This window comes from Cylas formicarius, unplaced genomic scaffold, assembly GCF_029955315.1.
Source record: "Cylas formicarius isolate icCylForm1 unplaced genomic scaffold, icCylForm1.1 PGA_scaffold_10__41_contigs__length_53128322, whole genome shotgun sequence".
In the NCBI taxonomy this organism is placed as follows: domain Eukaryota; kingdom Metazoa; phylum Arthropoda; class Insecta; order Coleoptera; family Brentidae; genus Cylas; species Cylas formicarius.
The window spans coordinates 26257712-26270756 of record NW_026844214.1 but is presented as its reverse complement, the minus strand read 5'-3'; the positions used below and the strand labels follow the sequence as shown (position 1 = coordinate 26270756).

General features: G+C 33.0%; 1 protein-coding gene across 5 annotated transcripts in view; it reads left to right on the top strand.

The window, feature by feature from the left end:
- The window catches only part of LOC132707988 (uncharacterized), a 511366-nt gene that overhangs the window by 391769 nt on the left and 106552 nt on the right, over positions 1-13045 (top strand). For all 5 annotated transcript variants that reach the window (XM_060680044.1, XM_060680043.1, XM_060680046.1 and 2 more), the window contains one exon: positions 482-667. In XM_060680044.1, the coding sequence (XP_060536027.1) occupies positions 482-667 (186 nt within the window). The remainder of the gene's footprint in view (positions 1-481; positions 668-13045) is intronic.

Here is a 13045-nt window from a genome sequence, read left to right as displayed (position 1 = left end):
GGGATTTATTTTTTAGCCACAAATTGGTTTGAAAACCATGCTATTCAGGTAATGGATTGGCCTTTCAGCAGTCCAGACTTGAAAATTATCGCATCCTAAATAAAACATAAATTGAGGAAATGTGGGATTCAGCAAAACCCGAACAATGCCAGGCTCTCGTGAATTATATGCCTAAAAGAATTTATTTTGACCGAAGATTTAATGATCGACATTAGTTTAATAAATTGTTTATTTAGTATATATTTTTCATTTATCTCTTTTACACTCCACCACAATAAAATGCTCAGAGGTTGTTTATACAATCTTCAGCGACGCTATCAAAAGTTTTAGTATTTGGAATTATGGTTTTAGTAATTATTTAATCATGAAATGGCGGAGTATATAGCTATTACGATTTGGATTAGTTTAAACACTTTTAAGCATCTTTAATTCTATTGTTTCTTAAATAAATATTGTAAATAACTATAAAATATTGTTTAAGGATGTGGGGAATGCAACCGACACTAAAGATTCGCGGCCCCTCGACTCTCACGAAGCCATGAACAATCGAGAATCCACGCCAAGAGAAAAGCGAAGTTTCGAATTCCTTGTGGGACTTATCAATAACAACTCCAAATATGAAGTTTTAAGATCCGACCCTTCGTCTTTGTCTCCAGATATTTCAAAGGTAAGGAAACATGATGCGGATGAATAGAAAGTAAATATTTGGTGTGTTTAGTTACATTAAAGCTTTATTCTTTATATTTTTGGTAAACTATTCAGGTACAAAATTAAACTTATTACATAATAAAAAAATATGAGCAGGAAAGAAAATATAAAATATTTTTAATTTTAAGCACATAAAATTTTGACTGTCTATTTGTAAAATTCTTTGCTGGGATCTTTTTTTAAGAGCATCTTGAACTCATCGACGATGATTCTAGGTATTTAAAATAAAAAAGAGTTGCCAAAAATTCCTATGCTGACTATAATTTTATAAAAAGCTTCTAAACTTCTATTAAAATTGATAATATTGCCTAAGATAACTATTTGAAACTCACTAAATTACTAAGAAAATATTTTTATCATGCGCAACGCAATAGTTTGTTTATAAGTATTTAAAAAAATAAATAAAGTAAAATATTTGTTACTTCACCCCTAACCGATCTATAACGGTTTACAAAGTACCTATACAACCAATTAAAAAGCTGACCACCCTGAATAATATAAACTAAAAAAAATAAAATATTTAAATGAATGCAACGATACGATCATTATTATTTTTTAAGGCTACTGTGTAAGTGTATTGTGTTGGTATCCTATGCGTACACCGGGTGGCGCACAGTGACTGGCCTATTAAAAGTTTCGTAGGCATAACGATATTTCTTCAATTTTATAACAGTTTTCCTTTAGGTTGAAGAAATCATCCATGGATTTTAATAGATATGGGTTATTTATAACAGGTATATTATTATTTACAGGTATCGGGTAGATACGACAGAGAGTAAATGGTTTATTTAATATTAAAGGTACTGCCATATAGAATATAATAAGTTCATTCTTAATTATGACGTCTGTATGTACCACCTCATAATATTTAATAATATTATCGAAGGGAATTCGTGTTTTCGGGTCAAGTTTAGCGATAAAGTTCTTCAGTTCTTTATACTTAAAAATGCTGTGGTGCATTATGTTTATTTCTGCAAAGTTAATAGCAGATAATAAAATATGATGTCGTCGTCAGCGTCTGTGTCATTTTTTTGTTGATTATTTTTTATATTATTCAATTGGGAGTCTATGTTTTTTGTTAGTTGTTTAACAATCGTTTGAGTTGAGAATATATCTTGATGAACAATTTCTTGATTTTCATGTAGTGTTTTAATATATTGATCATAACGTTCACCATCGTCTGCGTCTAAAGTACCAAATAAATACTTTTGAGCTTTTCCCCAGAAATTAAAGAGTTCTCTTTTTATTCTTTTATGTAAAGTAGTATAATGATTAATAAAAGTTTGAATAGATTTTCTTGCCCTATAAGATTTAAAGTTCGGGTTATCAATAAGTGGCCTATAGGTGTATTTAAATTGTTTAAAGTCGAATTAATACTTAAAAGCGTTGACTTTGTTGCTTTTATACTATCTTGTAAGTTAGTTAGATTAACATGATAGTAGACGTGATGGAAGTTCGTTATTATATAACTATTTCCTTCGTAGACTGGTAACGGAGGGTTTTCTATTTCTTTTATTTTATATTGCACACTCACAAGCATTGGCAGTAGGAGTACAGTAGCCTTCATTCTTATACCTAAGATAACAAACGTCTTTTAACATCTTTAGGGTGTCTTTGATTTTTAAATTCTATCAACTTATATTTGGGTTGTAGTTTTTGAGCTAGTTTTTGAGGTGTATTTATTAATTGATTCGTACCTTCGGGTATTTCGGGGTCATTTTCACGTTTTTCGTTTAATTTAGCTAAGACGTTTGCTTTCTTAGCATTAAGTTTTATGTTTATTTTTTCATTAAGTTCGTCGAAAGTACGTGCGAGGTCATATATATAATCGGTTTGTAGTTGATTTAAGTTTTTCTCGAAATTTAGTTTTTAATTAAGATTTCCTTTTAGAATTTGGAAAGGAATATATTCATGGGAAGAATGTATACTATTATTATAATTTAGAATTACATTATCCATTAGTTCTTGAATCGTTTTGGTAAGGTGAACGTTTCTAAGGGCAACAAGACTTTCCTTAATAGTTGAATGTAATCTTTCGACTGGTGAATTCGAGTTTGGGTTATAAGGTGTAGTAAAGTGTAATTCTATTTTATATGTTTTACACAAATCCTCTAGTAATTTACTTTTAAATGTCTGCGCGTTGTCAGTTGTGATTTTACTTGGCCTACCATGGAATGAAAAGAATTTAATTAGGTTTTGGCATATTTCGAGAGATATTTCGTTGATAGGGTATGCCGCTGCAAATTTAGAAAAGTTGTCTAATATTGTAAGATATTTTTGTCCTGAAATTGAATATATATCCATATATATGTGTTCTAATGGTTTAGATCCAATTGGCGTTGGTTTATAAATTACCTTGTAAGGATATCTATCATATTTAGTTTTCTGGCATACTTCGCATAAATTGACAAAGTTAATTACGTCTCTTTCAAGACTTGGCCAATAATACTTTTGTTTAATATTTTTAATATTTTCCGTCATTCCTCGGTGAGATGTTTTTGTAGTATGATATCTATTTACTATTTCTTTTTGTTCGTCCTTGTCGGTTACGTCTTCAAGCAAGGTGTTAGAGATAACTAATTTAAATGCATTATTTTTAAATGTTTCCTGGAAGGTTCTTATAATTACTGGTTCTAATTCTTTATTCCAAAAGTATAAGCAGTAAGTATCTGGTCGTAAGTTGTCTCGTAATAACATTTGAATTCATTCCATTGTTGGGTTTTCGTTTATGTACATCATTATTCTCTTCTTAGTTTCAAAAAGTTTTTCTATTCGAACGTGGGGTTGTTCTTTGTTAGTCCATTTAAATATAATTTGATTTTTAAACGTATTTATTGCTTTATTAACGTATGGTGCTCATATGATTGGATTTTCCATAGATGAATCTATAGTTTCCGTATCAGAGTTACTTTTTTCGTTTTGGGTTACTTGCTCACTTATTGATGGTTGAGGGTTGTTTTCTTCGTCCGGTTGTGATATCTTATGTTTTATTTTATTCGGAAGTCTTATTTGGATATCTGAGATTATGTTAATTTTGTGGTTCTTTACGATGTCGCTTTGATTCGGTAGGTTGCCACGCACCTCTTGGTCTAAATCGTATATAAAATCAACGCGAAATACTGGTCAGAAAAGGAAAAAAAAAGAAAAATAAAAGGGGTAAATAAATAAAAAAAAAAGATTGAATTTCTTGCAAAACTGAGTCGCTGGGTGCTTGCAAATTAGTTACCCGTAGTGCTCAGAGTTCTGGAGCGATGGGGCAGGGGGGGGGGTCCACGAATAATAAATAAAATATAGCACTATTTATCCTTAGGGCGCCAGGAAGTAGCAGACCTTCCAGTCTCTCAGATGGTGTGAGGAACCCGATGTTTTACAAAAAAGAGAACATTAACGATGAAACCTACCATTAAATTTAAATTGGTACAATCGATAAAAGATAGTCGTGAAGGTTAAGGGGACAAAAAAAGAGACAGATGAAAACTGGTCTACGTTATTTATTACGCGTCGATAATGAGAAACTACAAATCCGCGACATACCGACCTAAACTCCGCAAAATTCAATTACCATCCCCGCAACAAGTTGACAGCCCGTTTAATACGAAATTCCCAAAATAATAGAAATACACAAAGGAAAAAAAAGGTCAAATTACAGGGGCAATATAGGTAATTATTAAAATAAAAAAAAACTCGACCACGATCATGCTCAGTATTACCGGTACGTCAACTTCCCGCAAATAATTATACATAAATTTTCAAAGCATTTGTACACAAATTTTCGAGAGTAAAAACTACATGATTATTGAATTTCCGTGTCGGTATAGCAAAAAAAAGGTATCGATTAAATTACCGAGCGTAACAAAAACGGAAAACAAAAAAGGGTATGCCTAACAATATCTCGCGTAGCGCTTACAACGAACTGGACGTCACCTCGTTTATTTCCCGAACAGTGCAGCCTACAGGGGGTGTCTGACCTCGCGTAGATCTATCAAGTGAGCCGGTAGTCAAGCAATGATTCAAATGTGCTCCAATATCCAGAGAACACAGGAACTTCGAAGTTTGGATCCTCCCCGAATACGTCAATCCAGAAGCCTCCGAAACGCGAGCCCTCCTAAAGGTGGTACGGGTGCTCTAAGGCGAGTACAGGGCTTCAAGGAGATACGGGTGTTCCAAGGACCCTATAAAGTTTCCACGTATAAGCCGACAGCGGCTAAATTCCGAAAACGAGCCGGAAAATTTACTGACTCTTTAAAGAGTGAATAGAATGGTAAAGGTAACAAAAGCTAAATAGTTAAAGACTTTACCTCGATGGATGTTCTTGAGGGTGAAAGCTTGGTAGGCAGCATTTAGCAGTCAAATCCTCTTACAGAGTAAGTGTGGGCAGTTCTCCGAACGAACTAAAAATATGAACAGCAACGGAATCACCAAATCGCTGACCACACATCTAAGTGAATTTAACCCTATATCCGCAAAGCGATGGCTGAAGAAAAAGCCGGTAGGTTAATCACTTTTGGCTAGCTACCACACTGTTCTTCTACCGAAACAGGAAAAACGATATCATACCACGCATGTCACTCGGAACCAGGAGTGAGAAAGATAAATAGATTACTTTCTCAGATATTCGAGAGAGATGCCGGAACGGAGAGAAATCAAGGAACTTGGTGCATAAGGCCATACGCCCAATGATACTAGCGATACGAATCTATTTCGCGAACGAATTATTTATTCAAAGAGAATATATACGCGAATTGAATTACGACTTTCTTAGCCTGGTAGCGCGGACGTCAGAGCAAATCAGGTGTTTGCCGGTGAGGCAGGGGAAAAAAAGGCGATTAGAAATTAAAATGTAGGAACGGAACTACCGGATCGTATTCCAGTAAAGTAACAATTCTGAAGTGTTACAAGGTGGCACACAAGAATTTCTATATTTTCATTCTTAAATATATAGTCGATCATTGCTATTACTTTTTGCCAATCTAATTGGTCTAATCCGCAACCTATTTTAGGGATTGCTATTTTTACTATATAGTTTTCTTTAGCATGAGTTTTCATTTTATTTAGGGCTTTCCATAATGTGAAATAAGTAGCTTTTTTATTGGACTTTTCTTTAGAAATTAGGGAATAAATAAATCTATTATTTTTGTCATCAAATAGCGTAGCTATTCCTCCTGGTTTTGGATTTTGGTCTAGAAGATATTTTACATTTTTAAATTTGTTTTTAAAGTCTACGGCGATGCCTTGTTCCATTCTGAGGTCAGCTGCAACACAATGTGCTAGCGAGTAGTTATTTTGTTCAAATAAATCACCTTTAACTTCCTTAATTATATTTGAATATTCGATCTGTTTCCAATTGTCTTCGAATTTTTTAAATTGAGCAGATTCATTTTCAGTCATTATTTTCTGTGGTTGTTCGAACAAGTTTTCCTGTGATTCAAAAAAGTGTTTAATTTTTTCATGCCAAATGTATTGATCATCTTTTTCTTCATTTCTTTCGCATTTCTGTTTACCTTTTTTATATTGAACAATGTAGTCGAAGTCCTGTAATTTTAATTTCCACCTGACTAATTTCGAGTTAGGTTCCTTAAGAGAGAAGAGCCATTGTAACGGCTTGTGATCCGTTATTATAGTAAATTTCCTACCAAACAGATATGGTCGAAAATACTTAGTAGCCCACACGATAGCGAGAAGTTCTTTTTCTGTCGTAGAATAATGGCATTCTGCAGAGTTGAGTGTCCAGCTGGCGTATGCTATTGATAGATCCGATCCGATAGGTCCTTGCGAAAGTATTGCACCAATTGCATAGTCGGAAGCATCCGTTGTTAAAACAAAAGTTTTATTAAAATCCGGGTATTGTAGTATAGGGTCATTGGTCAATATATTATTGCAAAGATTAAAAGCTAAGACGAATGCTTTATCATGGGTTATTTTAACGTTTTTATTTAGGCAATGTGTCAATGGTTTTGTAATTTTTGCGAAGTCTTTAATGAACTTCCTATAGTATCCAACGAGGCCCAAAAATAATTTAATTCCTTTTGGAATACTAGGGATTTTAAAATTCTTAATAGCCTCAATTTTCTTCGTGTTTGGTTTAACTCCATCCGGGGTTACATGTCCTAAGAATTCTACTGGCTTCTTTAAAAATTCTGATTTATCTAATTGTATCTTCATATGGAAGGACGAAAGTGGTTCAGACTAGTTGAAAATATTATTATATCATCCATGTATACAAGACATATTTTACCCAATAGTCCACGCAATATAATATCCATCGCACGCTGGAATGTAGATGGTGCGTTCTTCAGTCCGAAGGACATACGTGTGTATTCATAGTGTCCGTGTTCTACGTTAAACGCTGCTTTCGGAATACTTTCAGGATCCATTTCTATTTGATGGAATCCGCTAGCAAGATCTATTGTTGTAAAATACTGGCATCTTCCTAATTTATCAAGTATATCGGCGATATTTGGTATTGGATATTTATCGTCTATTATTTTTTCATTTAATTTTCTATAGGCTATCACGAGTCTCCATTTCCTATATCCGGATGCGTCTGCCTTTTTGGGTACTATCCAGACTGGTGAGCTCCAGGGAGAACTTGATTGTCGAATTATTCCTCCTTGTAGCATTTCTTCTATCTGTCTATTCACTTCTTGTTTATGGATATACGGGTATCGATAGCTCTTCGCATGTACGGGAATTTCATCACTAGTTCTAATAATATGTTTAACTTGGTTTGTAAAGGTTAAAGTGTCTCCGGGTTTATGTAAAATTTGTTTGATTTTTTTAAGTCAATGTTTAGATTTAATTTACAAAGGTCTTTTATTCCTAAAATACCCTCAAAATATTCGTGGAAGGGATATAAAATAAATTCAATGGGTTCGGTTATACCAAAACATGTAAAAAGTGGAATAGTTGCCTTATGTGTAGCTTTCTTTGAACCCGCTCAAGTTTGAAGAGTATTTACATAAGGTCTGATTAGTTCTGGAAAATAAGTTTCGGCTAACGAAGGTCAAAGAAGTGACCCATGGAAACCTGTATTTATAAGTAGTCGAATTTTATAATTAGGGATTTCAATATATGGTAACTGGTTTATTTGAAAATTATTTACCGTTAGGCAGGGTTGGTTTCGTCCGAGGCCGTTAATTGAAAATTTTCTAATTGTTCGATTATATCATTTTCTTGCTCGAAGCATTCTTCTTCATCATAAAATTGGTTTTGTGGCTTGAAAAATTGGTTTTGAGGTTTAAAGAATTGATTTTGTGGCTTGAAAACTTGGTTCTGAGGTTTAAAGAATTGGTTTTGTGGCATTTGATGGGGTTGTCCGAATGGTAAATTTTGCTGCCTAAAGGGTGGATTTGGTTGTCTTAAAGGTTGATTTATCAAATTGCTCAATATTTGATTATTATAATTTAATGGTTTCGCAATATTATGTCGTGTAGACGTACTATTTTGGAGGTAAGTATTTTTAAAATGTGTTTGGCTTGTTAATATTTCATAATTATTAATAGTATCTATAGCTTAATCCAAATTCTGAGGATTGCGAACTATAAGTAGCGTTCTCAATTCATTAGGAATGTTTGCTAAAAGATTTTGATCTAGCTTCAGCGTTTTCGATTTCTGAACATATATTAGTATTAATTTTAGTGACTAAGGCTTTGAGTTTTTGAATGTAGTCTTGAATAGAATCATTTTTCCTCGATAAAAATATTAATTGTTGTTGAAGGTTAGTACGAGTGATCGGATCGCTGAATTTCTGAATTAAAGCTGATTTTATCTCGGGCCAGGTTCTAAGTTCTGGTCGAGTTAAAAGAAAATCTTCGGCTGTACCTATAATTTTTGATTTTATTGCCAATAATAACATATTCTTGCTGTGATTGATAATTATTAAAATATCTTACATAGAAAGTATCAATTTGGTTAAGGAAAAATTCTAAACGTCAGGGCGTACCATCGAAATTTTTTAATAGAGAAACAGTTGATCTCAAAGCGTCGGCCATCTTGTTAATTTCACTAATAGTTAAATCTAAGCTAGTTTCTAAAGTATCCGTAAGAGTAGAATTATTTTCGTCACTTACACAATGCAACAAAGGAATACCAGAATATAATTCGTCTATTTGATTACTACGTGATTGATTATTTTCCGCACTATTTATTCTTCTAGGATAAGTAATATCGCTTAGCCAATTTTTAAATCTTTTACAAATTCTTAACTAACAGGAGTCACAACTATAAGGAACAGTTTAGTAAACGCACTTACAATTATATGTTCCTAGCCTCGTTCCTGTATCAAATGGTCACGTCCAGTTGAGAAGCTGCACTTTCCCAAGAACGGTGCCGTTTGTAGTGGACGCTGGCTCAGGCTAGTTCGTCCTATTGGCTATCGAAATGACGTACCAATGATCGATGTTGCTAGGAGCCCCAAGTGCCCCGTGTAACGATGATGTTTTGCAATCCTTTTCTTAACTGTTGAAACAGAAGTGTGTCACGATCCCTTTTGCGATGCATTGATAATCCAAACTGGCGTTTCAGCACACTAATCGCGAAGAAAACTTTCGAGAAGTACAATGCACTGACAATCCAAAACGGTAATCCAGCGCACTAATCTCAAGTACATTTTCGAAAACACACCGAAAAGGATCTTACCGACTGCGCCAATTTTATTTCTGTCCGTAAAACTTGTATTTTTAAAAACGATTTTTATTCAATACGAGCGTTTACAGGCAGCGTTACGACAAGAAGCGAGTTAAGAGACTGAAAAAGCACATGAACAATATCTGTATTTATAGTATATAAAAGCTGAATAAGCTTATCCTTATCAAATACGTTCTTATTATTATATGGGTTATCATAAATAGATATATTACTCTATGATCACAGCTGATCGGCCTATTCTGGCCTCGCATTTTTCGAAGTTCAATGTCATCTCGCGTGCTCGAATTTTGCACAAAAAACGGTTAATGCCAAAAAACAGTTAGATAAGAAACTGAAGGTTTAATCTTTTGTGTGGCTATTCACTCAATAACTTCCGTGAACTAAAACTGTTCACACTGTTTCAGACCACGCCGAAAAACACAGCGTAACTTTCTTCACTGGTCCAAAAATTAGAATTTTTTTCGCACTTTTAAACTAAAACTACTATTTCAGCTTTTTCGAGGCTATACAAAATCCGCAACGCATTGCATTCGTAAAATTTCTTGTGACATACTTAATCGGAACATTGAAATCAGTTACGTAGTTAAACCTTTTAAACGCGAGGCATTGTTTTTATTCCGCACTCCCTGAATTAATCAACTCGAGGGATTGAATGATTAGTGCGATGAACCGGGTGAAGTTTTTCGCTAGGTCTTTATTCTTTTCCTTCCTCTTCGGCTTCAACTTCAACTAGCAATTTGGTAGATTTATAGGGGAATGGAATTTTATGCAACGTGACGAGGTTAACAAATGATTTAATATTTATTTTTGGTGTTTCTTGTAGGCTATAGATTGTTTAGTAGTTTTCAGACTTTCATAAATAATCCCTTTTGCGTTGCAATTCCTAGCCCTTATTGACATATTTTACATTCATCATAATATTGTCCGGCGTAAGCCATCGACAGTAAAAAGTGCTGTAATTGATTTGGTATATTACGCGGCCTTCTACTGTCGTATATATTTCTTTGATTTTCTTTCGTTGGCAATCTCGGTACATATCTTTTGTGTCGTATTCAGTGATACTGCCGGTCGTATTTTAGCGTATTGCCAAAAAAAGTAATAAATTACCGTTGCTGTGATTTACCACGAGGTGAATTTCTGGGCGCATTGCTCGAATTATTTTGGACCCCCCCAGTTTAAACGAAAACCAGGCAAGTCTGACGAGGTAAACAAGTAAGCAAGTAAGTGATTGTTTTTATCTTTATTTGATATTAATTGTTAAGTGACCACTTTTAAAATACCTGCACGTATCTTTTTGCTTCTAATTTGTGGACAGAAACATCTCTTTGCTGTGGGGCGATTTTCGATACCATACCTTAGCTGTTTTTCATCGATTATATGTCGTTATCACTTTTTACTGCCAGTCTTTTTTTTTACATTGAGAGTATGGGGATTATTTGTGGATATTGTCACCTTAGTGTAATTTCCTTCCCTCTTAATTTTTTTTTTATATCTTTGATCACATTCATATATTGGGTAAATCATAGTTTAATTTAATAATTTAACGAATTTCATCAAATCAGTTTTTCATTGATAATTTTTGCATTTGGCCAAATTCAAAATTGAGGACAGTAGTGTAAATCTTGTTAGCATTTAAGATTGCAATTCGTAAGAAAGAGTTAGCGCACAGTTTTTTTTTTATATTGGTAATCCAAAGTTCAAAACCCTACTTGTTACTTTCGAAAAATCCATGAAATCGAATTTTTCGAAAGTATACGCGATTGGCAACGAAACTTATACCTCGGCAATGGTAGGTCCTACTGGACCGCCATTGGTACAGAAATGGTCAGCGTCGAAAAAAAAAACTATTCTTATTCTGTTCTCCGTTATCGGTTTTCCGTTTCTCTGTAGACCTGGCATTAATTAGCTATATCTTTTGAACGGTTTGCAACACTATTTTCAAATTTGGCTCCTTTTAAGCGGTGCACGATGTACAAACCAGTAAAAAATGAGTCTGATCAAACCAAGGCGTCCATCTTTTTTTTTTTCGAATTTCAACTGTTTTTTGGACATTGATATGAAACACGATAAGTGTCCTAAATTTGAACTCATCCATCTAAAATTTGATAGACATATAGAGCTTAGCTCCGTAACGAAGCCTATTGAAAATTAGGGGCGGGGGGGGGGGGGAGGGGGGTGATCAGGAATTAGTATCGAGAAAAAAATCATTTCTTCAAGACGGTATATGCGATCGAAAAAACGACGCGCAAGTTCCGAGCCAAAAACCCTTATTCTTGATGATTTTTTAAAAATGTACAGGGTGCGTCGGTAATTTACAAAAAACTAAAAATTGAGCTCCCTTTATATTGATAATTGACCATAACTAGAAGGTTGTGATTCTGTTGTCAGTTTTTTTCACATTTCTATATAGCCCGTATGGACAGCTAAAACTTCTGTATTTAAGGTTTTCACATATTGTACAGGGTATTCGGAATATTCTGTGCTATATATATATATATATATATATATATATATATATATATATATATATATATATATATATATATATATATATATATATATATATATATATATATATATATATATATATATATATATATATATATATATATATATATATATATATATATATATATATATATATATATATATATATATATATATATATATATATATATATATATATATATATATATATATATATATATATATATATATATATATATATATATATATATATATATATATATATATATATATATATATATATATATATATATATATATATATATATATATATATATATATATATATATATATATATATATATATATATATATATGTTATAGGTGTCTTAAATATATATAATATGTAGTCATCGACTTCAAATTTGGCAAGGAAGTAAAAGTCTAAACATCTAAACAGTAGAAATTGAGCGTAATAAAATGTCACCAAATATTTTTTAAAAAAAATTAAAAAAATTGCTTTGATTATTTTGTCTTCCAGAAAAATATGATTTTCTCAAAAACTATTCAACCGATCGGCAAAATTTTAGAGGCAGAAAATGCGGCAGATCCGGGACTATGACTTTTATTGTAGGCATTTTTTCGATTGTGTACAGGGTTTTTCAATTGTGGACAAAAATCTAAAAGACCGTGAAAATTGTACTTTCTGGGAATAAATTATTAACCGCACATTATAGTTCGCAAAAAATATGGCCAATCGGTTCAAACAGGGTTATAGAACGCATGAAGAGCCACAATTTTTGTATTCGCGGTTTTCGTCTATCACATACGCTGCTCGAGATATTTGAAAAATCCATATGAAAATCGTTGATTCTCGCTCCCAATTTAGACGCGATGACTATTGACTATTACGACGGACTGCATAGTTTCGGAAAGAAATTAATTTCTCGAAAACCATTTACTCCATTGAAAAAATTGTTGGACCAGGAAATGTTTGAGATCCAGAGATAAAACCTCTATTTGCGGCATTTTTTCAATTATGTACAGGATGTGTCGATTATGGACAAAAAATCAAAAAAGACCCTAAAAATTGCCGTTTTCGTGGGTAAATTATTAGCCGTTAATAAAAAGCTATAAAAAAAGGAATAATTTGGTTTAAACAGTATTATAAACTGCATCGAAAGAGCCTCAGGTTCATACAGGATGCGCGAGATATAAAAAAAAAA